Here is a 26,334-nt window from a genome sequence, read left to right as displayed (position 1 = left end):
CAAGGTACAAAATAAGCATTCACTTTTTATTCTCTAACAAAGATTTGGTGGAAGAGGGAGCTATAGCTGTTAGCCAAAAATGAGGCTTTCTTGGATTCTAAAGATCCTATTATAACATATAGTAAGAGGAGATTGGTGTATGATTCACAGCCTTTCTGCTCTAGGGGCAAATATAACCTGTCTTTCAATTAGAGGCTTAAGAGCATTGTGTAATTGACCACAACATGACCTCCAAGCTGTCGGGTCTTTAGACTTCAGTCAAGCTCTCCCTTGGTGAGACTGTTGGACAGAAAAATGGTCTCTCCCCTTTCGTTTCTTTCTATCCCCAGATTAAGTTGCCTGGTGTCTTAAATTTCTGAGACAAAAAGGGGATATTCCACTGCTTTTCAGAAGAACCCAGACACAAGGCTTGTAAAGCCTTTTTTTTTTCCCTGCCTTAACTGTGACACAGCTCTGCTCCATTGTGTGAACCTGATCTTGCAGAAAGCAACTCTTCTTTCTCTAGAAAGAGAGCTTGCCAATTCTAATGATTTGGGCATTTGCATGTTTGTTTGTTTTTCCTCACAGGTACAATACCACCTTGTTGGACTTGGTCCATTCCCTGAGCCCCAGTTCTGCTCCTAGACCACGGCCACCTCTCTCAAAGGAATCTTGTGCCTGTAATCACAACCCAGTCCAGGTCGACCCCTGGGCCTCAAGGGCATATGGGCCATATGAAGAACTGGAAGAGAGTCGGATCCTAGAAGAAATTTTCTTCATTTGATGCTGAAGTATGAGCTACAGGATTTCCACAGGAGTTAGGACTTTATGTCCCTGTTTATAATGGATTTGTTTCTCCATGAAATCATTTTAAATTATTTGATTGAAAAGTAAATGTAAAAGTAAAAAATCCTTTTATAGGGATCTATTTCACTAGCAACCTGTTAAGTATTGGAACTGAGAGATCATGCTAGTAATCTAAGGTTTGGTCAGCCCAATCAAAATGTGTTATATTTAAAAGATAGTCTTTATTAGAAAATTAACGTAAGACATTATTTCTTCATCTCAGAATCCATTGCTTATCCAGCCTGATTTCCAGAGCATATTTCTTTTTTCTGTCTCTTATACACAAGAAGAAAGTTGGTTTTTGTTCAAATATCATTCTTTAATTAAAAAGCAGCATTTTTGTAACATAGGCTATTTAAGAGGACAAGCTTTCACAATCTGTTTTTCTCACCACTTGCTGGGCTCTACATTCAGTTATTTAATTCTGAAGCCTCAGCAAAGGAGGGTTCCCTTTTCTTATTCCCAGCACCACTAATGGACATGCCCTAAGGAAGTTCAGCAGGGAATAGCCTGTAAATGTCTGCTGTCTGGCAAGAGGGATAAATGAGGGAAGAATACCAGGCAGTCCTCTGAAATACACTATAATGTATGAATGGATACTATAGAAACCTAGAAGCATTGGATGGTTACCTCTGAAGGCAAGGGGAAAATCTGAAGAAGAAATAAACCTGAAGCGCTTTTCTTGCCAGTTTACATTATTTGGTAGTCACCATTGTTCCCTATAGGCAATAATACTAATCTCTGTATATTTTTTAAACTGAAAGTCCCTAGGGTACAGTCTCCCCACTAACATTTTATTATTCACATAGAATCTGGTTGAGCTCAACCAGATATTCTTTAATATGCTTCATGCTTTTGTGCAAGAGAAGATGATGCATGAGTGAAAAATAGCAACAGAGTTCTAAAGGCTGAGTGGCTGGTGCCAATCTATCCCTATTGTAAGGTTAGTATATCTATGGTCCCCAAAGCTATGGACATCAGTAATGGGGAAATTCAAATATTGTACTGTAGGAACTCTGAATCCCTACCAGGTGCCCCAAGGACCTGTTTACCAGACAGAGACCTCTTGAACTTCTGGCTCTGCTCCAAAGTTGAGTTGAGACCAAGCCTCTGTAGGTTAGTATTGGCAGCTAAAATTAAGCTTGCCAGTTATGCAGAGGCCTCACTGTGACCATAATTTCAGATTTATAAAACTGCTTGATGGAAGGATCTCCCTAAATTTGCCCTATTCTGCTGTACTGTGGATCTGAAGTATTTGGAACTAGGTAGACCTAAGTGGTTTGGTAGTTTGAGACCAAAATTATCCTGTATGAATTTATCCCTTCTGGATACCCAGGCTTGGTCTCATTGCTCTGTGCTTTGAAGAGAAGAGAAAAATTTTATTTCTTCCATATTTTTTCATATGCACTAAATTTGTAATTATCTATAGAATTTCCTCTTCTCTCCCTCTGCCCACAGAACTTGATCCTCAGATACAACTGTTCATTCAAACTTGCTTTCCATTGCAGAATAAAAGGTCACTTCTGTGAAGGAAACTAAGCCAGTTTTATTTCTCTTTAGGTATAAATAATGGGGAAATGCAAAAAAAAGGGAGAGAACAGAGAATAAAGGGAAAATCTAGGCAAAGTTTGAATTTCTACCAAATCTTTGAGATTTGAACCATTTTTCCAATGTGAAAGGAACTGAAATATGAGGAATGAGCCAAAGCCACCAGCATAAAACTAGCATCCTTAACAATCTCAGCCTCAGTAGTCCGTGTGACTCACTGGCCATGAATATAATCCATTCTCCTAGATTAATTGTGCTTCATGAGGACACCAAGTCTACCCATCAAAAACTCAGGTTGACAGGGCATTTCACAGAGATGACCCAGCTGATGAATTTTCTTCCCCCCTTGGGTCAATGGCCTTTCTGCCTTCTGGAATAAGGCCCCCAGTTCAGGAAACCTGGCAACCTTCAGGAAAACCACATTTCAAAGTCTCAACCAAACATTTCTCTCTTTTCACACACTTGCTACAGCTTAAATTGCCGCTTTTATCAGCTAATAGATGAACCAGTGGGAAGAGCAAAGTTTGGTTTCCAGCAGTGCCTTTACCCCTACATCTTCTGTTACATAAACCAGCCCACCTTGATTCCTCCTTGTTGTTTTGTGAATATTGATCTTGAATATCTTATGGATTATGAATAATCCAACTTGTTCATTATCATTTGATTGGTGTGTTTTTACATTTTAATCTGTATTCTGATTATATATATTTATACATATCATATACATATCCATGTGTATATGCACACACACACACACACACACACACACACACACACACACACACAGATATGGAAGTAAAGAAGCTTTTAGTGGAACTTTAAGGTTTAAACCTGCCTATAGTTGTTATGTGACCACTTCTGGACTTTTTAAATATAAAGTAGAAAAGAGTCTATTTCACTCTCTTTTTTCCACCCCTTGCACACATACTCTTGTCATCCTCTCCCTTCCAGTTAAAAAACTTGAAAGAATCCTAAGGAGGATTTCTCCCCTTTGAGTGTTCCTCAATCAAGCTTCAAGTCTTGTCTGTCTCAAAGGAGCATTTGGACAGAGCCCAATGTCAGAGGCAGGTATGCCATTATAACTCTCTTTCCTTTCATCAGTGTTTATGAAACAGAAAAGAACCAAATAAATCCTTTAAAGAATTATTTGCTTAGTTAGTGTTAAAAGCCAAAATTCAGCAATTAAAAACAGTTCTCTACCAATGACCTTTCCAGAAGAGTTTCTCTCATCCACATATTGCCTGCCCAGGGATTGGCTTATCCAGAGTACTCCTAGCTATTATGAGATAAAGATGAATACTTTTACCCCTTCCACAAAGCTTACTCTTAACACCTTCTTGTCCAGCTTTGTGACAACTACTGTGGAAATAAATCTGTTGGCTGGCAGGGGGACTCATGCAGTCTCTGGTTATGTCTAGGCTGTGTTGACCAGAGAGGTCACCCAGCTCCCTTACTCAGCTTTGAGCATGGTATTTTCAATGTGGATCAATGGTAATATACATATGAAATTTTAAAGTTAATAAATTATATAGCTTGTTTCCCTCCATATGATTCTAGTATTGACTTTATATTGCGTTTTGTCTGGAAGACAAGACTGCCTTGAAAGCAAAAGCAAACAAAACTCTGGTGGACATTGATACAGCTTCTCTAATGCTTATCTTCCTAACCTTAGCATCACTTTAGTCTCTATGTAGACATTAGGCCCCTTCCAGATGGATGGGAAACAGGAGTGAAATAATGAGATATTCTGGACCATTTTTTCAACTTAAAGGAGCTTCACAGAAGACTAAAATGATTTAATTCATGCTAAAAGCATGAATTATTTTGTGTGTTTGAAAGAGATTCCTAAAGGAACACAGAGATGAAAGATAGGGGAAGTAAGGTAAAAATGTTGGGGAAGTGGGACAGTAGTCAGCACTTTCAAAACAGGATGGGAGTTAAAGTAGAAAGGATTATAACCAGGGGTATCACTAAAATGCCTCAGGCACCATGGTCTTCAGGCCAAGGCAAGGTAATGAAATCTAGAGGCTGCACCCAGAGAACCAGGAGTTTCAGCGGAGGGGTTTCACGAAAGGAAATTTGATTGGTTTCCAACTTCTGATGTCACAGGCAAATAGATGTTAATCAACTAGGAATTCAAACAAAAAGATTAAAGATAGAGGGATTCCAGAGAAATAAGGCATGAGGGAGAGGAGAGACTAAGAAGGAGCCTTTAAATGAAAGACTAGCTATTTTTTGAAGAAAGAACATTTTCTATATGCAATTGGATATACTTGTAGATCACATGAGCAACATGGCAGATGACATTTTTTCCAATCCCTGTAACATCTCAAGCTTCTCCAAAATATGCACTAAAGATAAAGCAACCTTAGCTGTCTTCATGGTCTAGGTCAACCAGAATGCAAAAAGATATAAAGAAATTTCAAAAACACAGGTACTGATATTCACAATTAATGCACTCAGTACTCTTCCCATACCTTTCATGCTACCAGCTACCTAACCAACCCAACAATATAACACAGACTTGGCATCAAAACCCAGCCCCAAACTGTGGAAGTTTGCTCAGACTTCAGCTATCAGCTTCAGAGCCCTTTTGAGAACAAAAACTAGGGGCAGCAACTGGAAACACCATCAATACAAAGTTTTGAACTGCCACCACTGGATAAAACAGACCGTGAACTGCCAAGTAAGAGAACTGAAAAGAGAGAGAGAGTAGAGGTCACCAGAACTAGATACTAGGTGTGTATGAAATTTCCAAGACTGAAAGATCATGGTATCTACCTGGGACTAGTTCTGATGCTTTAGTTCATTTTAGGGAAAAAAGACCAAAGATGCTGAATCATGAATTGCCTGGTGTGGGAGAAGACTGAGACATTTGAGATCCAAGTCTCAAGGAAACCAAATCAGAAGGGAGAACTCAAAAATGATAAATCAAGAAGAAAAATAGTAACAGCAGAAGGAAATAATGCCTCCAAATCTAGTAAACAAGTTCAGTCATTTATGAATAAATGCTGCAAAATAAAAAATGATTCAACATTTGCTGAGACAGAGGACACTATGGGATTTAAGAACATGGAACCACAACACACTATTTAGGAGTAGCTTAAAAGAGCAATGAAGATTATGTGAGCAGAATTTATGTCCTACCAAGTAAAAATAATGAGCAGAATAGAAAAACTTGAACCTAAAATGGCAAGCTTTACCAAAGAAGAGAATTGGGAATGTAGAAGTGAAAGACAACCTGGAAGAAGAGAATCAAAAATCAAGAACATTAAAATATGATGACTATAAAAGTAAAAGATACCTCAAAGAGGCAACATAAGGATAAAAGTTCTCCCAGAAGACTACTACAGGAGAAAAAAATCTTAACACTGTAATGAAGGAAATAATAGAATAGTCCAGAACTTATGAACATAAACAATGAGATTACAATTTAAAAAAATTAACAACCTCCAGATATTTAAAAGAAAACATCCAAGGCTTTAAATGCTAAACTACAGTGATAAAATTTAATAATTCAATTCAGAAACATTTCTGCAAATAATCAGGATGACAACATTCAAATACATCAGGAAGGGACATTCAAATAATGCAAGAATACAAGACTACTCTGCACCCACTAGGAAAAGGAGGATAGAATGGAATAATGGGTTTCAAAGAACGGTGGAACTCAGGAAGCAATCCCAATTGACCTAATCATACAGAACTGAAGATGGATGTTCAATAATAAAAAAAAGCTTGAAACGTTTTTAGAAAGAAAATCAGAACTGAAGAGATTATTTACCTGTTGGAACACCCCAAGCAAAACAAACACCAGAAGAGTGAAGAAATGCAGCAGCCAAAGACAGCAACAGTAACAGACAACAATGAAATCAGTAAGAGACTTCTATGTGTACCCCTGGTAGGGGTAGCAGTAAAGAGGCAGATGGGGTATTATGAACAGAGCCTGAGACCCTCTGCCTAGAGATGAATCAAGGCATCTTTTGTGGGACTACATTACAGCATGAGGATAGAGAGGAGTGTTTGATGTGTTTGGGTCAAATCAAGTTTTAACAATGAAAGGAAGATCACCTTTGGTCTCAAAGAGAAACCCATAGGGAATAGGTAAGAGAAATTGGGGAATTTAACAGGCGGGAAGGAAGGGGGACCTTAATTTGGAGATGAGAGAACTATTCTACTAAAGAATCCTGTAAGTGAAAAGAGAGGGTCAGTAAAGGGAAATAGTGAGCTGAAACCCCTGGGGGCAACCTGGGAACAGGAGAGCATGGACATGGAGATTTCCAGGAAAATGTAAAAAAAATTATTGAGAGATTATAGATCAGTATAATTAGGGATCTGGTGGTGAGAGGTACTCTATCATAAATCAATTTATTCCCCAACATTTGCAATAATTTCATTCTTCTGGGAATGAGAAATAATGGAGAAGGGGAACACACAGGATAAGCCCTACAAGATAATGTCAGAAAGTATCTAGTGTGTAGAGTCTTTTTGATGAAGAAATAGAAAAAGTCCAGGAAAAAAAGAGAAAAGAGAGAGTCTAGATAATTATAGAGATCATGAATCAGAAAAATGAGGGTCTGCAGTAAGCAGAATGAGTGATGCTGAAGAAAATGAGAAAAATCCTTTTTGGAAAGGGGCACAAAAAACAAAGTAATGAACAGGAATAGTGTGAGAAAGGGAAACTTACTTGACTGAGGGGAAAAGTTGGGTAAGAAATAAATAACTAGATAAAAGGAGAGAAAAGGCAATGAATACTTTAAGGGAAAGGAGCAGCAAATAAAAGTATGTTAGGGAGCTGAAGAAAACCAGTGGAAAAAGGACTTTCTTTAAAAAAAATTAAATACAATGAAGGAAAATAATTCTGTGTTTACAGTAGAAGAAGGAACCTGAAACTTGTGCCCAAACATTATCCTAGATGCATAAGAAGGGAAATGGTTATTTAACCTAATCTATTTAGATTGGGAGGTACTTTTGTTTCAAATTTCTCCAATAATGATTTGGTGATAGCTAGCTATAGCTGATTACATATCACTAGTAAGAGAGATGCAAATAGAGATTGTGTAAAGATAGGCACACTAATATATTATTGGTGGAGTATGCAAAATGGCATGCAAATAAAGTAGCTTATACCCCACTGAAAGAAATTCAAAAGAAAAAATAACTCCCAGGAATATTATAGCCAAGTTCCAGAACTCCCAAGTCAAAAAAAAATATTACAAGCAATCAGAACAAGACAATTCAAATATCATGGAGCTTCAGTCAGGAATATCCAGGACTTAGCAGTATCCACATTAAGGGCTCATAAGGCTTGGAATATAATATTCCAGAAGGCAAAAGCTCTTGGAATGCAACCAAGAATCAACTGCCCAGCAAAACTGAACATTCTCTTCTGGGGAAAAGATGAACTTTCAATGAAACAGGGGAATTTCAAATGTTCCTGTTGAAATGAGTTAAACAGAAAGTTTGATCTTCAAGTACAGGACTCGGGTAAAGCATAGAGAGGGTGGACAATAAGGGTAAATTATGAGGGATTCAGTGATGATGAACTGCATGTATTCCTGCATGGGAAGATGATACAGATAATACTCATATGAACTTTCTCATTTATTAGAGCAGTTAGAGCTTTTATAGTTGAGATACAGGAGAGAGCTGAATTTGAAGGTATATTTTAAAAATGGAGTCAATGGGTGAAAAGGAATTGTACTGGAGAAAGAAAAGGAGAGGTAGAATAGGCTAAGATATTTCCTGTAAAACAGTCAAGAAATAGTTTTTGCAATGGTATGAATGGTATGGAAGGGGGAAAGGTGAGGGGAAATGAGGGAGCTCCATTCTCATCAGGAATGTCTCAGGAAACTATATATATATATATATATATATATATATATATATATATATATATACACACATATATATGTATGTATATATACACATATACACACATACATACATACATACATACACTTAATAGGGCATAGAAATCTAGAAGAAAAAGGAAAAGGGATTGAAGAAAGAGGACAGGGAGGGGATAGAGGAGAGGGTAGATTATGGGAGAGGATAGATAAAATACATTTTCTTTTACTTTTTTGCAAAGTGGTGAGATTAGATGGCCTATCTGGGACCATGGAGATGGGTGGTATCTCTCAGACTGTTCGAGATTAGTGATGGAAGAAAATTTTTTTTGTACCCATTTACCTTGGTTGACATCACCCTTCTTAAACAGGATTAGGTAAGCTCTATGGCAAAATGTCCACCTTAGCCTTTAATGCCACCCCCTGCAGTTTTGGGACTCCAATCTGAAGCAACGGCCCCCATCTTCCTTCCCTCTCCTGAGATTTAGACATGAACAACTAAGCTAGAATTCTTGATGCCATAATTCCTTCTTACCCAATAATATTTTATTAATCCAAACTATACAAGGACAGAAAGACAAGCTTTTTCTGTTCTGGAGACATCTTAGAGTTGTCTTGGTTTGGATCTGCTTGTCCATATCATTTCCATATATGCACAGAGTCCTTTAGCATAGTTATATAGGATGCATTATCACACCCATGAAATATAGTTGGGGGGGTGGAGAGCAAAGGGGACCTTCCATAATCTAAAGACCCATAGAACTCTACAGAATCAAAGTCCATTAGTTGGCTATGGGCTAAAGCATTCATTGCACTGAAGAAACATCAAACACTTTCTGTGCATTGGATGATGGTTAAGACAGAGCTGCCCTGAGTTTGCACATCAAGTACTTTCACACTGTCCTCTTGAATAGGCTTCTAATTTTATGTACAAAGGGACCATCAGACACCATCCTCATCCTTTGAGCTTTTATACAGAAATGTTCTAAAGAGCTAAGTTGATTTCCATTATCATGCTTACCCAGCCTCTTCACTTTGACTGATGCCCTAACTCTTAGCCTAGGTCCCTAGTTCTTTTATCTTGACCCTAAATTGGAGCTCATTTATCTATTCACATAAATCCAATTGGACCTCTATGTGGATGGATTTCAAATCCATTTCTTTAGCTCTAATTTCTCATCCATTCTTCTGTTTCTCCTCAGCATTTTACAGAATAGTTGTACTTTTTTAGTTGTTTGCAAACTGTAAGTCAAATGTTTGGTTCAGAGACATTATGACTTGCCCAAGGTCATGTAACTGGAAGAGCCAGCACTCAAGGAAAAGCCAGCACTCAAATCCAGATCTTCTGTCTCCCAAGTTCAGTATTGTCTTCATTAAACCATGCTACTTCAAATCTTTCCCACTATGTTGTAGGTTTACCATCTCTTCTGACCTTTCTTCCTTCCAAATAAAATGTTTAAACCCAGAAATCCCTGGTCTTCCTCTCCTGACATCTTTCATCTTCTTATTCTATCACTTAATTTTATTTTTCTTCTCTTCATCTCAACTTTCTACATACTCAACTTCCTGCCTCCCTGGACTGAGACTAGCAGTGACAATGACACTAAGTAAAAATATGAAGCTATTAAGTTTACAATTCTAAAGCACAATGACCAAAACCAGGATAAAGGTACCCTTTCATTTCTCTAAGAAAAGAAAGCGTTAGCAGAAAAAACTATGGAATAGGATAGAGAGGCCAGATAGTAGTTAAAATATTAAGTGAGCAAAAAGAATTAGGGAATAATCAAGGATTCATCCTGTTACCCTTTTTTTCAATCTGTCTGGGGAAGCACCTCTATGTTCAGTGCTATAGGAAACAGTAGAAAAAGTCCCTTGTCCTTTGAGAATATACAGCTTCATTGGGAAGATGAAACATAAATACATAAATGTATAATACAATAAAAAATATGAACTGGGGATCAGTTTTGCAATAAGCAATACAGACATTTCTATAAATTTGGAAATCAATATGGACTGTTCTAACAGGCTGGGAAAATCTTATGGAGCAAAGATTTAAAGGAAGACCTAGAGTGACTTCTGAGTCTTCTGACCAATAAGCTGGAGGACTAGAATTATTTGGGTCAAAGATAAAGTAACGTCCACCATCTCCATGGTCTAGGAAACCCGAAACTTAAAAGGTTAAAAAACTATCAACTAACACCTAACTAGAGTTCTTTTAGCACCCCCTTCCCTAGTATCTAACAACCTAGAGGATTACATCAGAACAAACACCCCTCTCCCAGCCCTTTTTCTGCTCAGGGCTATGAAGATCTGAGCTCCAAAGTACAGAAATTTGTGAAGGTCTTGATAGCTAGTACCATAGCACCATTCTGGCCCACAAAAGATATCTTCAAGAAAGCAGAGATTAAACAGGGAAAGGGGAAAGGCACATGCCTAGTCTTGAAACAGAGCTAAACCCAACACTCAAACCCCCTTTCACCCAAACCTTACACATTCAAACTCCAAATGGCAGAAATCACCTCAAGCTGCCATAGTACCATTGTGACAACACTTTGTATTGCTAGTCCAGAACTGAGGAACAGCCAGAACAAAATAGAACATCATGGGTGAGGAGCTATATGGCCATCCACTAAACCTAAGGGAAAAAGGCCAATATTCAGCTGGAAGCATTTCTGTGCCCCACAAATAATCCACCCAGGTCATACAATAAGGCTTATGAACCATGAATTACCCAGTATGAAAGGAGTCAAAGATTTTGAAATCCAGCCTTCTAGGAAACCACCATCCAATGGGAGGGAGTCAAAAAGTGTGTAACAGGGAAGATTTAAGGAGGAAGAAAATTTAAAGACCTTGAGCACAAGCAGATAGACCAACAGGAAAACCATTTACAGAAAAAGGAAATGATAGCCTCTAGATCTAGTAAATGAGTTCAAGTCTTAATGAATAAAAACTGCAAAACAAAGGAAAATGATTTAACACTTGATAAGACAAAGGATCCTGTGTGTTTTAGGACCTTCCTGACTGGTTTAAAAGAGAAAGAAGAATTGTGAAAGCATAATTTATAGCCTGCACAGCAAAAATAATTGATAAAAGAGAAAAACTTGAATCTATGATGGCATGTCTCACCAAAGAAACAAAGGGGAAGACAGTTGATTTGGTAATGTAAATACAAAGAAGTGAAGGACAGTCTGGAAGAAGAAAAGCAAAAGACAGTAACATTAAAAGAAAATATGTTCTCTGAGTAAAATATTGATTTCAAAGATAATATGTATAGAGACAACCTAAGGTCTCCCAGAAGAGCATGACAAGTCAAAAAAATCTGAATAACTATAATTCAATAAATAATTGAAGAAAATTGCCCAGAACATAGAAGTCAAAATACCAGTCAAAAAAAACCCAAAAAACAAAAACAAGGTTGAAAACTTGACACATAGTAGTTAAGTTTAGCAGTTCAATTCTGGCATCCGCCAGAAAATGCAGAATGGAATGGGGAATAATGTGTTTTAATAAGCAGGGACTTAAGATGTAGTCTAGACCTTTTCAGCAAATTTGAGCTCAATGATAATGTAAAAAGAATGTATGTTCAATAATAAAAAGGCATTTGAAACATTCTTAAAAAGAAAACCTGAAAGCATTTTTTGCTTACAATAAATATATAGAGGAGGTGAATGAATATGGAAGCCAAGGGCAGCAACAGAATGAGAGTGGGGCTACCAGTAAAAAACTTCTTTATGTCCAAAAGAAGATAGGATGAAGATGGAAGTCAAGTGGAGCCAGGTGATGGTGGTCAGGAGGGTCTTTGGCATTATGGAAAGACTCTTGTAACTCGCTGCCTACAAGTGAATCAAGGGGGTGGGGGTTTGGAAAGGAGTAAGGTATATGGAAGGAGGAAAAGAGGAAAAGGGTAGAGGGGCAGATGTGATGGGCCATGGTCAAGTCAAAGCTTGTTTTGGTGATGGAAGGGGGAAGGGGATTCCACTGAAGAATGTTCCTCAGGTGGAATAGAATTCTGCTAAGAGAGATGGAGGCCTTGTTCTGGGACTTCAGGGATTGGGTTCTTGTAAAGATCACTCATCCTAAGGAGAGGGAAAGTTAAGAGGTTCTTGAGGCAACTTCCCACTAAGTGGAGTGAGAGGGCATGGACTGAAGAATAAGATTTTGAGGCAAATGGGAAGGAAAGATGATTGGGAGGGAATAGGTCAATGGTGAGCTGAAAAATAGGGAAATGGAGGGGGGGATGTCCTCTCTGTCACCTGAAGGAATTAACCTTGTTCTGGGGGTGAGGCACAATGAAAAAGGGGAATCTGGGGTGGCTAGGTGGCACAGTGGATAGAGCACTGGCCCTGGAGTCAGAAGTACCTGAGTTCAAATCCGGCCTCAGACACTTATTACCTAGCTGTGTGGCCTTGGGCAAGCCACTTAATGCCATTGCTTTGCAAAAAAAAAAAAAAAAAGATATATAATGACACATTTAAAAAAAGACAAAATAAAACTGAAAATTTTACTATGCATAAAGTAAATCCAGAAAAGCTAGAGATGCACTCATGCAATTTAACAGAAAAAAAAAATTCAAAAAATAAAAAAGGAATAAACACGGAAACTACATTATGGTGAAAGAAGATTATAAATCAGCTCTAAATGCCTTATCTTATTTATGAAGGAAACATTAACTGAGCTTATAGAATATATAGACAGTAGTTATAGGAGACTTCAATGTCCCACTCTCTGTTTTGGATAAGTTAAATAGATAAACAAAGGAAACAAGGAAGGAAACAAAGGAAAAGATGGAACTGAACAAAGTGCTGAAGAAGCTGGAACTTTGTTGTTGTTCAGTCTTTTTTAAAGTTGTGTCTGACTCTCTGTGACTCCATTTGGGGTTTTTCTTGGCAGACGTATCAGGGTGACTTGCTATTTACTTCTCCACCTCATTTTACAAATGAAGAAACTGAGATAAACAGATTAAGTGATTTCCCCAGGATCACCCTTCTAACAAATGTTTGAGATTCAATTTGAACTTAGGAAGATCAATCTTTCCCACTCCAGACTCAATGCTTTATCTACAGCACCACCAAAGACTTACATATCTTTTAAATAAAACTGCAAAAAAAGTATACATTATTTCTCATCACCTCCATGGAACTTATATAAAAAGTGATTATGTGTTAAGGAACAGAGATATTGCAAGCAGATGTGAAAAGGCAGAATAAAATACATACTTTATAGACCATAATACAATTAAAATTAATTATTGGCTCAGGAACCACAAACAAAGGATAGAATCAAATGGAGACTTAATAATAAAATCCTGAAAAATGACAGAGTCAAAGAACAAAATTTCTGGTTCATGGCTAAGGCAATCCTCAGTTTAAAAAGTCATATCCCTATAAATTTACATTAACAAAATAGAAAAACAGAGGATTAATGCATTTTTAAAAGTATAAAGCCAACCAATAAACCTAAATGAACACAGAAGATAAAAAACTAAAAATTAGAAGAGAAATAGATGAACTAGGTAGCAAAAAAGAAAAAAGAAAATCCTATAGAAATGATAAATAAAGCTGGTTGATTCGTGTCCTTCATTATTGAAGAAGACCAAAATGACAACACTATGTTTGTGACAAATTACAATGTGTCTGAACATGGCTGATCAGACTAATATGAGTTTGGAATGCACTACCACAGTCTGGGTACAAATAGTCCATGTGAACACCTGGTGTGGGTACTCTAAACTTACCTATGTCAGTTTTCCTTTCAGCTGCTTCAATTCTGCCTTCAGTTCTGAAGTATCCTCAATGATGGGGGCACACCATTCTGGGCAGTCCTGTGCCAATGTCTCCCATGATATATCAATTCTAATTGGTTCTAAAGTTCTTCAATGAGACCTTCAAGTTATCTGGGTATCACTTCTTCTGAAGCCCTTGTGAGCACTTGTCCTGTGTAAAAGTCAATTCTTTGAAAAGACTAATAAAATGGGTAATCTTTTCACTACTCTGATTAAAAAGAAGAGGGCAAAAAAATCAAATCAATAAGACAACAAATGAGCCAAGTAAAGTCACAGCAAAATAAGGAAAAAAATTAACATTATTAAGTAGTTTTGTATATAACTAGATAACACAATAAGAAAGCTAAGAACAGGGGCGGCTAGGTGGCATAGTGGATAAAGCACCAGCCTTGGAGTCAGGAGTACCTGGGTTCAAATCTGATCTCAGACACTTAATAATTACCTAGCTGTGTGGCCTTGGGCAAACCACTTAACCCCATCTGCCTTGCCAAAAAAACTAAAAAAAAAAAGAAAGCTGAGAACACAAAATAGAGAAAAAACTTCAGAAACATAAAATATCCAAATTGTCAGAGGACCAAATAGAGATCTTAAATAACCCAATTTCACACAGGGAAATAGAACCACTTGTAAAGGAATTACTTGGGGGGAGGTGGGAAAGGGTTGGGTGGGGGTGGGGGTGATGGGGAGAAGGAACAATTTCTGGTCCTGAAGGAGAATTCTATCAAACTTTTAAAGAACAATTAGTACACAAATTATTCTCAAAAAAAGAGACGACATTCTACCAGGATTCTTTTATGAGACAAATACTGGTCAAGTCCTAATACTTAAACTAGGGAAAGGTAAAACAAAGAAGGAAAACATCAGACAAGATCATAAATGAATATTGATTTAAAACATGATCAAAACTCTGTCAGACTACAGAGATTCAAATAAGAATTGTTTAAATTCATTCATTCATTGTGACCAAGTTGTATTTATACCAGGGATGCAAGTAAGATTTAACATTAGGAAAATGATCAATATGATAACATTAAAAACCAATAATTTCAAAAACCACATAATTATTTCAATAGATGAAAACAAATCTTTGACAAAGTACAACACTTATGCTAAAATTTTACAAAGTATAGTCATACAGTAATCTTTTTTAATATCATACAAAGCATCTAACTAAAACCAAAAGCAAGCAGTTCTACAGAATGGAGATATACTAGACCATCTTCCAAAAAATCCTGAAGAAAATCATGGATGTCCATTCTTTCCATTATTTTTTTATATAGGCCTGCAAATGCTAGCAATAGCAATTAGAAGAGGAAAAAAATCAAAGCTATTAATAAAAATAAAGATAAAATAAAACTGCACCTATTTGCTGATGATATGATAGTATACTTGCAAAATCCCAGAGAATCAACAAGGATATGAATTAAGACAATAGCTTCAAAAAGTTGTAAGTTACAAAATAAGCCCTCAAAAACAATCGCATTCTATAACAAAAATAGTAATAATAAACCCCAAGAAGCATATAAGAGAAGCCCATTTTGTCACTGAAAAAATGTCTAGTAAAACTGACCTACCAAAGCAGACAAAAGACCTGTAAAAATTCAATTGCAAAGTATGATTTAAGGAAATAAAAACAAATATCTGAAAGAATATCCAGTGTTAGTGGTCTTGGGCTAAGTTGTGCCAATAAAATAAAAAAGGATAATAGTAACAAAAGTAATTTACATTTTTCATGGTTTATCAATCAAATTGCCAAAATACTTTATAAAACTTAATAAAATGGTAACAAAATTAATTTAGAAAAGCAAAAGATCAAGAATATAAAGGGAAATAATGAAAAGAAATCAGAATAAAGGATTCCAGAATGAAACTGTATAAAAATTTATCTAAACCATCTGGTATTGGTTAAAAATATATCAATGTAATAGACTAAATAATGTAGAATAAGAAACAGTAGAATTCATTAACCTGGTGTTTGAGAAAGTGCAAAAATATAAATTAACTAGGAAAACTATTTGATAAAAACTACTAGGAAAAACTGAAAGCAGTCTGGCAGAAATTAGGCTTAGACCAAAGCCTTATACCACATTCCCCAATACTTTCTCAATGGATATGCTACAATATTAAAGATCATACTATTAAAAAGTTGGAGGGGGGCGGGAAGCTAGGTGGTATAACGGCCCTGGAGTCAGGAGTACCTGGGTTCAAATCCGGTCTCAGACACTTAATAATTACCTAGCTGTATGGCTTTGGGCAAGCTACTTAACCCCGTTTGCCTTAAAAAAAAAAGTTGGGAAATATGCAGAACATATACTTCTCGTTGCTATGAGTAGTAGATATATTCTTAACCAAATAAGAGAAGGAGACAATTGCAAATGATAAAATAAATAACTTTGATTACACAAAACTGAAAATCTTCTGCACAGATAAAATCTGCATCTAGAATAAGAAGGGAAAAAAATCTTTGTAGTAATCTTTCTGATAAGGATTTGGTATCTAAGGTATAGAAACAATTAAAACATAGATAATGCATATGTTAATACATATATATATATATATACTAATAGCCATTCCCCCCAAGTGATACAATGTCAAAGGCTATGAACAAAAAGTTTTGTCAAAAAAACAAAAAAATTGCAAAACTTTCATGACTGCATGAAAGAATGTTCCACATTACTAATAATAAAAGAAATTCAAATCAGAACAATATTTTGGCTTCACCCCTCACTCTAAAAATGAACAAAGATGACCAAAAAAGACAACAGTCTGAGAGCAGTTGTGGAATGATAAGCACATTAATACATTGTTGAAGGAGTTGTATAATGGTACAATTATTGGAATCATATAAATATGGTGACTAAAATGTCAATAATTTGTGAACTAGAGATTCCCTTACCTCCTCAAGGAAGCCATTGATAAGGAGAAAGTTCCAATGTACATTAAAATATGTTACAAAGAATTGTAAATAAAGTAGATGCATGCTGATTGAGGAATTGCTAAACAAATTGTGGTGCATAAATGTAATGGAATATTACTATAGTCTTAAGAAATTATGTACTAATGAATATAGAAAAGCCTAGAAAGATCTGAATAAAATGAAATAAAGAAAATTGAGCCAAGAAAGCAATTAACACAATGAAAACAATGTAAGTGAAAACAAACACACTTGTAAAATATCAAAAATAAATAACAAAATTTAAAAGATTAAGCATGACTCAAAAGAAAAAAAATATGAAAGGATACCCAACTATCTCTTTGTGGAGGTGGGAGATCCATTGATATTGCAGGTTTTTAGACTTTTCAGTGCACTAATCAGTTTTTCACAGATGAATTATCTCCATCCATGGTATCTACTTTCCTCACCATCCACTTTTTAAAAACAAATATATATCTGGCTTCTACCATTTACCACTAAACTGAAATTGTTCATCTTAACTTTTTTTTTCTCCTCCACATCTATAATCTCTCAAGTCCTGTCAATTTTTTATTGCCAACCATGCATATCTTCTTTCTTTTTTTTAAGGCAATCAGAGGTTAAGTGACTTGCCCAGGGTTACATAGCATGCATCTCTTCTTTATTCCCATTGCTTCCTCCTTAGCCTTAATACTTCATACCTAACCTATTTTTGCAATGATTTCCTAACAAAAATCCTTGCCTCTAGTTTCTCACTTGTCAAATAAATCCTAAGACACTTTATTTAGTTACTCTCCTGCTCAAAAATCTTCAATGGTTCCTTAAATGTCTAGGAATAAGGGTCAAACCTCTTGACATGGGATCATATTATAAAGCACTTTGAACACCAGATCTATCTCTCCAGATATTTGACACTATTTCTTTTCCATTGTCTAGACCAAAAGAAAACTGAACTAATCAATGTCAAATATCTGGAGAGATAGATCTGGTGTCCAAAGTCTTATTGATAACTTCTGCTTTTTATCTAATCATAGTTTTCCCCAAATATCTCTCCCTCTTCCACTCTCTGAGAACCATCCCATATAGCAAAAATAGTAGATTTTTAAAGATTAAAAAAAAAAGAAAGAAGATATGCAAGAGTGACATTAAAAAGGAAAAATTTTAAAAAGAGGAAAAATATCCACAACTTGATGAGAGATTAGAGATGGAAAGGAGAAAAAAAAAGTTAAGATGAGCAATTTCAGTTTAGTGGTAAATAGTAGAAGCTGAATGGATATGTTTTCAAAAAGTGGATGGTGAGGAAAGTAGACACCATGGATGGAGATAATTTGAGAAAAGGAAATGGGACTATAGCTAGAGGGTATTTCTTACAGTCAAGTGAAGAGTCCTACCAAAAGCATTTGAATATGTTTAGTAAAAAAAGAAGACTCTACTGAAGCACTGAAAATAAGGGAAGACATAATAGATGGAGGGAACAAAGTCCAAAAAGAATTTCAAGCTAAAAGAGAACTTAGTGATTATCAATGGGCTGTTAGGTGGTGCCATCCATAGAACTGTGACCCTGAATAACTCACTTGACCCTGTTTGTCTCGATTTCCTTATTTATAAAATGAACTGGAGAAGGAAATGGCAAACCACTCCAGAATTTTTGCCATGAAAATCCCAAATGGAATCACAAAGAGTTAGATGCAACTGAGACTAGAAAAAATAACAATAGTCATCTAGTCCAAATCCCTTGTTTTACCTAAGTATTAGTTTTAGAAAGCACCATATATGATAAGGCTTACCAATCCAGAACTGGAAGGAACTTCAGGTGCTATCTAATCCACCCTTTCAGAAAGACCTCTCCTTTGCAATGAATGAAAAAAAAAACAAATACGAGTGTAAATATGGAGTAATTGAGTTGTTAGGATAATATGGAAATAATTGATACTGAATTGCTTCAATCTGATTGAAGTAGGAGATGAGTTTGGTTATCTAGGAGAGTGAAGTAAGTTTGAAACATTTGTTATAGACTAGTAGGAAAGAAATTATGACAAAAAATCTGAGAGACAGAGTGTCTGGGTAATAAATAGTTAATTTATTAATTAGGCTAGTAAATAATAAAATTTATGGTCAGAGATCTTTCTCAGTATTCAAAGATAAACCATGGAGATTATCAAATGCTTACATACCTTTAGAAAAGTGATTACCTCTGATAGGCAGAGATCAACCTGATTAGTGAACAATCAGTGAGGTGGTGGACACAGAGATGGGCTGAAAGTCTTATCCCCCTCCTACTGAAAATATGACTTGACCATGAGACTCAGCTGCCTCCAGCTATCTGGACAAAAGAATCCACACCCAGACCACTCAAGCTGAAAAATGGTGGTTTCCAGGGTTTCCTAATGTTGTAGGAATGGAATTCACCTCAATCAGATTCTATTTACACTTTATTCAGAAATAAATTTTCCTAGTTGAGTGGGATGAATCTAAGATTGAGAAGAATGTTCCCAGAGGGTTAGGCTAGCTCTGTCCTTCAGAAACTGACTGACCTATAAGGACTGGACTTTGAATGAGGAAGAAAAAAAAGAAAAAAACTCTGAGTCCCAATATTAAAAATTGATTATTAACAATCACTTCTCTCATTCCTTCTTTGATTCTTCTGAGGGATACAGTCTCTTCAGTGAATCACTAACTGATGTGACAAACACTTTATCAAGGATTTTTAACTATGGGCTTATGATAGGAAATAATATGAATAGAAGACAGATATGAACTCCTACGGTAAACAGAACTTACAGATAAAAAGAGCATGGAGAAAAGTAAATAGTAAAAAATAATATTGTCCATGTCAACAGTACATCATATCTTAAAGCTAGGATGTCTATCAAATATAGTTGGTTAGTTGTCTGGTTCTCTGGGGGTTTACTCCACTTAGGTACACTGGAATGGGGGAACTTCAGACCAGCTTCAGGTGATTCAGGTCACTTGCAAAAATCTTCTTTTCTACTAAAAATTTTTTTACAAATAGATCCTAATACAATTTTTAAGTTGGTTTTGCCAATGACCAAGTCAAGTAATAGAGTTAGCTCTACTATCAGAACATCAAATTGGGAATCTTTTAGACCAGAGAATTTACATTTTTAGGTTGCCCAATTGTCATATTGACATATTTAAGAAATTCAAATACAAACTGAAAATTTAGAAAATTTGGCATATATAATTATCTAACTTTTTGATATGTAATGGTTATGTAAATCACTTAATCTCTTAATGACCCAAGCAGCCAATAAGGGTATAGATTGAGTGGAAAGCATGGACCTGCATTAGTAGAGAGTATTTCTTCTTCTGAGCGTGCTCTACCACTGAAATCACAGATTGTCCCTATTATCTGTGTATCAGTTTCTCTTCTTTACCCCCCCACCCTTCCCCAAGTCCCCACAGTAAAAGGTAAGTACTTCGAGTATAAAACTATTCTAATTTTGCTTTTATGTGTCCAAGTCTCTAGCAAAATAAGTCTGGCTTACTATAGATATTCAGTAAATGTTTGTTGCATTGCATTGAATTGAAATACTTCCCCTCTGGGGTATTTCTTGAATAAATCCAAGGTTAGGACCAGTCTCAAGAGAAGACAACTTAGAGAACCCACCTACCCCCACCCCATGCCCACAGGTGCAAGGCAGACTTGAACATCAACTCCATCCCTGAAGCTTGGAGTTATGTCAGATGGAAGCCACCCACTTATTGAGCAAGAGCCCTTTCCATTCTATCATATCCCGGACACCTCTCAATTCTCTCATCCATTCAATCACATGGTCTCTGATCAGATTAGAGCACTTAAACATCCCTGTTAATAGGTTTTCCTGAGCTCAGGCCTGCAAACTTCTCTCCTCTCCCAAAGGATCCTCTCCTTTATCCTGATTGCAAAGATTAGGCTACCCCTCTCCCTAAGTCTCATTCATGACCCAATTCAGAGCAACCCTTAAAGTCCTAGGAAGGTAAGACAGAAACGGCTCTCTTTCTTGGTCCTTATTTCAGCCTATTGAGATATGATGGGTTTGGGGGCCAAATTTCAGGAATCTTCTTCCCGCTGAAGGTGATTTAGGCCCCTTGGATTTATAGAACATTGGGAAATGATAAACTCTATTAATTCGCAGTGTTTTCCAGGGACAGTTATTTATGGACAGGGCATTTTTAACTCAAGTGCTAGAAGTGTTAAATCATTATAATAAATTCATGCTATTCAGGCTTTCTTACATTGTAATAAATTTGTTCTAAGCATGAATGAGGAGATCCATGATTCCTCTAATATACAGTTATGTATTTCTTTTCAAAATGACACAGCTTACTATATCAAGTTGGAGAATAATAGTGGTAGATTTACTGCATTCAGAAAGTTGCCTACTGTTGAACTGGGGTCACCATCTATACATAGCCAATCTCTTTTTGCCATCTGATTGAGGGACCTAAAAGATGTGAGTCAGAGCCAAGGTCAAGGTGATTTAGGTCCTTTTACTTTATCTAGCTTCCCTTCTCCAGAAGGCATCTCAACCACTGTCCCTGACTCACACAAAGATGTTAAGAAAGGAGTATTTGCTTCAATATAAGTAAAATACTTTACTAGCTCTGAGCCATAAGCTTTATTGATGACTTTTTTTAACACCACAGGATAAAATATACCTAATACACAACTCCCCTCCCTCTATGGCACTTTCATTGTGACTAAGTAAAAGAGTATTAAACCAACTAACACTGCATCACACAAATCTCTCTAACGAGGAGAGCATGGGATTGGAAAAATGTGGCTTGTCCCATCAATAGGCAACCTATGCCACTGAACCCAAAAGATGTTAAACCTTGGACTTTATTATAAATGAAAAGTCCTCATGTCTATAATTCTAGGACTGTACCTATATATGGAGCTGCCCCAATATAATCCTTTTTGAACACTTATCTCCAACTTCTCACCTGAAAGCAAGTAGATCCTTCCCTGGAAGCCCTTTCTCAGTATCCAGGATCTCAGGTCTTGACTAAATTTCTTCCCACTTAGGCAAAAGAAACTTGTAAAATAGGCACATGCCCATATAGAGAGTGGAATCTCTTTCCCCATGGGACAGTTGTATAGTTCAGTGAAACCAGATTCATAGTCAGAGGGCCTAAGTTTAAGTCCTAACTCATATGTGTGACCCTGGGAAAATCAGTTTCCTCATCGGTGAAATAAGATACTTGGACCACATCATAATTATAATTACTGAAATTATATCTTTCTTTAAAGCTTGCAAGGCATTTACAAACTATGTATCACTGGATCCTCATAAAAAACCTGTGAGATGGGAGCAATTGGTAAGTACAACTCAGATGCCACCTCCTAGATAAGACCTTTCTTGATCCCCCAGTTGTCAACAATCCAGACCTTATAAAAAGTTTTTATATATTTTGTATTGACTGATCTGTATACAAGTTGCATTCCTCACTTAGATGTAAATTCCTTGAGATCAAAAAGTGTTTTGCTTTTGCCCTAGGAGCAATGTCTGCACCCCTAGCAGCAATGGCTTGCACATAAAGGCTGCTTTAAAAGGTTTATTGAATTAAATAGATCCTTTTAGGTCTCTCCCCCCTCTCTCCTCAGGGTAACAAACATGCATTAGACCTGTAGTTGCCCTTCCTAATATTAATGCAAAATTTCACTTGTATTTTAGTATTTTCTGGTCTTCAAAGCACTTTGATAAGGCACTGACACTTATGAAATTAATAGGGCAGGGAATTATTATCCCTGTTTTACAGATGAAGAAACTGAGGAACAAAGAGACTATATGATTTGAAAAAGTATCATGCTGAGTATTAAGGGTTTGAATTCGGGGGACCTTAACTGGCGTTTATTCCATAATACATCAAGAAGCAATATAACACAACAGATTGGGAAGACCTAGATCAGAGTCTCAGCTTTGTTCTCTACTAGCTCGGTGGGCCTTGGTAAGCCTCAGCTGTCTGTGGTCATCTTGAGGTGATTTGTAAAATGTAATGTGCTTCACCAATGCACTTCATGGGGTCATAGATCTAAAGCTAGAGGGGGAAATCTAATAGATCTAGTTCTATCTTCTCATTTTCCAGATGAGGACACAGACCAGAGAGCTAGAGTGATTGACCTGGAGTCATACAGCTATCAAGCCAGGATTTGAAGCCAGGTTTCATTTTGATTTATTTGATTCTGAACTTCCAACTCCAAATAATACATGCATCTCTATGTATATTGTGAAATAGGAGGGATTGTCCAAGTCACTGTGACTCTTCTGAAAAAAAATTTGCTTTTTTGAGTACATAATAAATTCAATATGTATTTTTCAAAGGGGTCCTATTTGGAATACCTTCTGTTCTCATTTTTGGAGATCATCTTTCTTCCTGCCATATCCTTCCCACAAAGAAAGAAAATCAGAACTTCTAACAAATAAGCACAAGCAAGCAAGCAAATTCCTACATTATCAAAGAACACAGATGTTCTCTCAGCATCTTGAGTCCATCACCTCTCTTTCGTGAAGTGGCAGCATGCTCCATCATCACCTCTGGAATTCTAGTTGATCATTGAACTGAGCAGAGCTTTTAAGTCTTTCCAAGTTATTTGTTGTTCCAATATATATTGTTTATATATAAATTGTTCTGCTTCTGCTCACTTCACTCTGCACCATTTCAAAAAAGACTTCCTTGGCTTCACTAAAACCTTTGTCATGTAAAGTCCTTCACAACCTTCCTTTGTTTTTGGCCCTATATTCTATACTCTCCTACTTGCTCTAAGGGGAGGCTAGATTGGAGAGGGGAAAGAACAGAAGTTAGAAGTTCCAATTTAAAGTCTAATATAATAATTGAGACAAGAGGTGATGAGGACATGAATAAGTTCTATGAGTGTAGAGAAAGGATAGATGTTTAAGGTATTATAAAGGTAGAATTGGCAAGACTTGGTGACTAATTGGATTTGGGGAGAGGGAAATCAAGATCAGATTTGAGTTGAATCTTGATGGAAGCCAGGGAAATTAAGAGGTAGAGGTGAGGAGGAGGAGGAGGAAGAACATTCTAGAAATGGAGACAGTCAATGAAAGGGACAGAGTTGGTAGATGGAGGTCCCTGTTTTGGATTGTTTCAAGTTTGTATTTGGATTCCTGATATGGGCACAAAGCAGGCACTTAATAAGTGCATGTCTCTTATGCTCCAAATAATACTCTGATGCTGCTAATGTGACTGTCTATAGGCTCAGTCACACCCCTTCTTAGATGGTCCTTGTATTCCTTGGCATTGGTAGAGTTGTAACTGCTACCCTCATGATTATATAATGATGTGGCTAGGTACCATAGTAGATGGAGCATTGAACTTGGAATCAGGGAATATGAGTTCAAAAACCTGCCTTAGACATTTACTCTGTAACCCTGACCAAATCATTTAACCTCCTTCAGCTTCAGTTTTCTCATCAGTAAAATAGGTATTATAATAATAGCATCTTCCTCATAGCTTAGTTGACTCAGGAGTGTACACAAGCAATTGCTAAATTTTCAGTATGAACCTTAGAAATTGGCAAATGTTACAAATCAGGGTTTAATTTTTTGCTTTGTTGATTGTCTTCGCTTAAGAAAGTAGTGTAAAATATTAATAATGCAGATTGAAAGTATGTCATATGTACATTTTTTTCATTTACCAAACATTTACTAGCACACAGCTAGTGGTTGTGAACATCAAATGCGATAATAGACATTGAGTGCTTTATAAGTCTAAAAGTGCTATATAAATGCTAGATTATTATTATTTATTGTTACTGTTATTATTATTATTATGTGAGGTCCCTCAAAAGGGAAGGACACTGAGATTCTGGCAAATTGAAATTACATTAATAGTACCCCAGTTAGGATCCTTAAAGAACTCCATAAAATGAAAACCAAAGGGTTTGACAATTATTTGATAGGAACCTGTTGGCAAGAGAATTTGTTTTCAAAGTAATGATCTCAGATTTTCTATTATATGATCTCTTAATTACCTAATCTAATGGTTGGTCTTTTCTCAATACTCATCCCTCTTGACCTCTTTAACTTTTGACACTGTCCATCATCCCATTCTCCTTGATATTCTTTTCTCTCTAGGTTTCCTGGATTCTATTCTTTCCTATTTCTTCCCATATCTATCTGACCACTTCTCCTAAATCTCTTTGACTGGGTGGGCCTTTATCCATGTGATGCCTGATAACCATAGGTGTCCTCCAAGGACCTGTCCTGGGTCCTCTTCTTTTCTTCCTCTATACAATTTCATAGTTGAACTCAAATCTTCCATGATTTCAATTATCCTCTCTATGTAAGTGACTCTCAGTTCTACTCATCTTTAACCTCCCTTCCAGTTTCTGGGCTTGTACCTTCAACTGCCTTTTAGACATCTCAAACTGGATGAGCCATAAACATTGTAACTCAATGTGTAAAAATCTGAACTCATTATCTTTTCCCAAAACCTTCTCCTCTTTCTAACTTTTCTGTCACTGCTGAGGATCCCACAACTCCCTCAATAATCCAGACACAACCTAGGTGTCATCCTCAGGTCCTCACTCTCTTACTCCTGCCCTCATATTCAATCAGTTTTCAAGTCCTGTTATTTCTGCCTTTAGAAGTTTTGTGTGTGTGTGTGTGTGTGTGTGTGTGTGTGTGTGTGTGTGTGTGTGTATGAATGTCACACTTGCCCCCTCTGGTATTTAATAAACTCAAATGACTCCTAATTACTTCAAAGATCAAATATAAAACCCTCTATTTGGCCCTTCCCACCCAATGTTGGCAAAATCCAACATGTCATTCCAAGTTGGGAAAAACTGAAGCATGAACACTGAGCTGTGTCTTTCAACTGAAATCTGGTCCATCAACAATGAAAAAGGCTCTTTATCAGGCTGCCACAGGGTGATGAATTTTTTTTTGGCCAAAACAAATCACTAAGGTGGTCTTCAGAGATATATAGATGGGAGTGTCCACAGTGAAATAATAAAATATCTGAGTGTTATATATGAGACTGATTTTTTTTCCATGAGGAACCTTAGTATAGAACAACTTCAATTACCCACCATTTTCACTTAGAACAAGTCACTATTTCTTGCTCTGTAGGTCCTGATTCAGGGTTGTCAAACACAGAATCAGACATATTGAGGATACTTAGTAGGATGGAGATGGTTCAAGATATATTTTGTAGCTAGAACCACTAAGAATCCTAGATCTAGAGCTGGAAAGTACTTTATAAGTCATCTAGTTCATTGTCTTTGTTTTACCAATGAGAAAAAAGGAAACTAAGAGGAGGCCAGAAAGCTAAAACTTGCTAAGGTTACACACCAGAGGCAGTAAACATCAGGGCAAGATTTAGATCTCTGTACCTAGACTAATTCTAAGCTACCTGGCAATGTGTGAGGGTCCATCTTGATCCTACAC

General features: G+C 36.6%; 1 protein-coding gene across 4 annotated transcripts in view; it reads left to right on the top strand.

Moving 5' to 3' along the window:
• KIAA1328 (KIAA1328 ortholog) overlaps positions 1–23,908 on the top strand; it is a 554,082-nt gene extending 530,174 nt beyond the window's left edge. For 2 of the 4 annotated variants that reach the window (XM_074203822.1, XM_074203821.1), the window contains one exon: positions 568–8,217. In XM_074203822.1, the coding sequence (XP_074059923.1) occupies positions 568–763 (196 nt within the window). In that variant the 3' untranslated portion in view covers positions 764–8,217. Of the gene's footprint in view, positions 1–567; positions 8,218–22,175; positions 22,244–23,011 lie in introns of those variants that run through there. The other 2 variants (XR_012471964.1, XM_074203823.1) reach the window with 2 other exon arrangements.
• Positions 23,909–26,334: the final 2,426 nt, after the last annotated feature.

This window comes from Macrotis lagotis, chromosome X, assembly GCF_037893015.1.
Source record: "Macrotis lagotis isolate mMagLag1 chromosome X, bilby.v1.9.chrom.fasta, whole genome shotgun sequence".
Classification (NCBI taxonomy): domain Eukaryota; kingdom Metazoa; phylum Chordata; class Mammalia; order Peramelemorphia; family Peramelidae; genus Macrotis; species Macrotis lagotis.
Note: the sequence above shows the minus strand (reverse complement) of the source record. Positions and strands in the feature narration are given on the sequence as shown.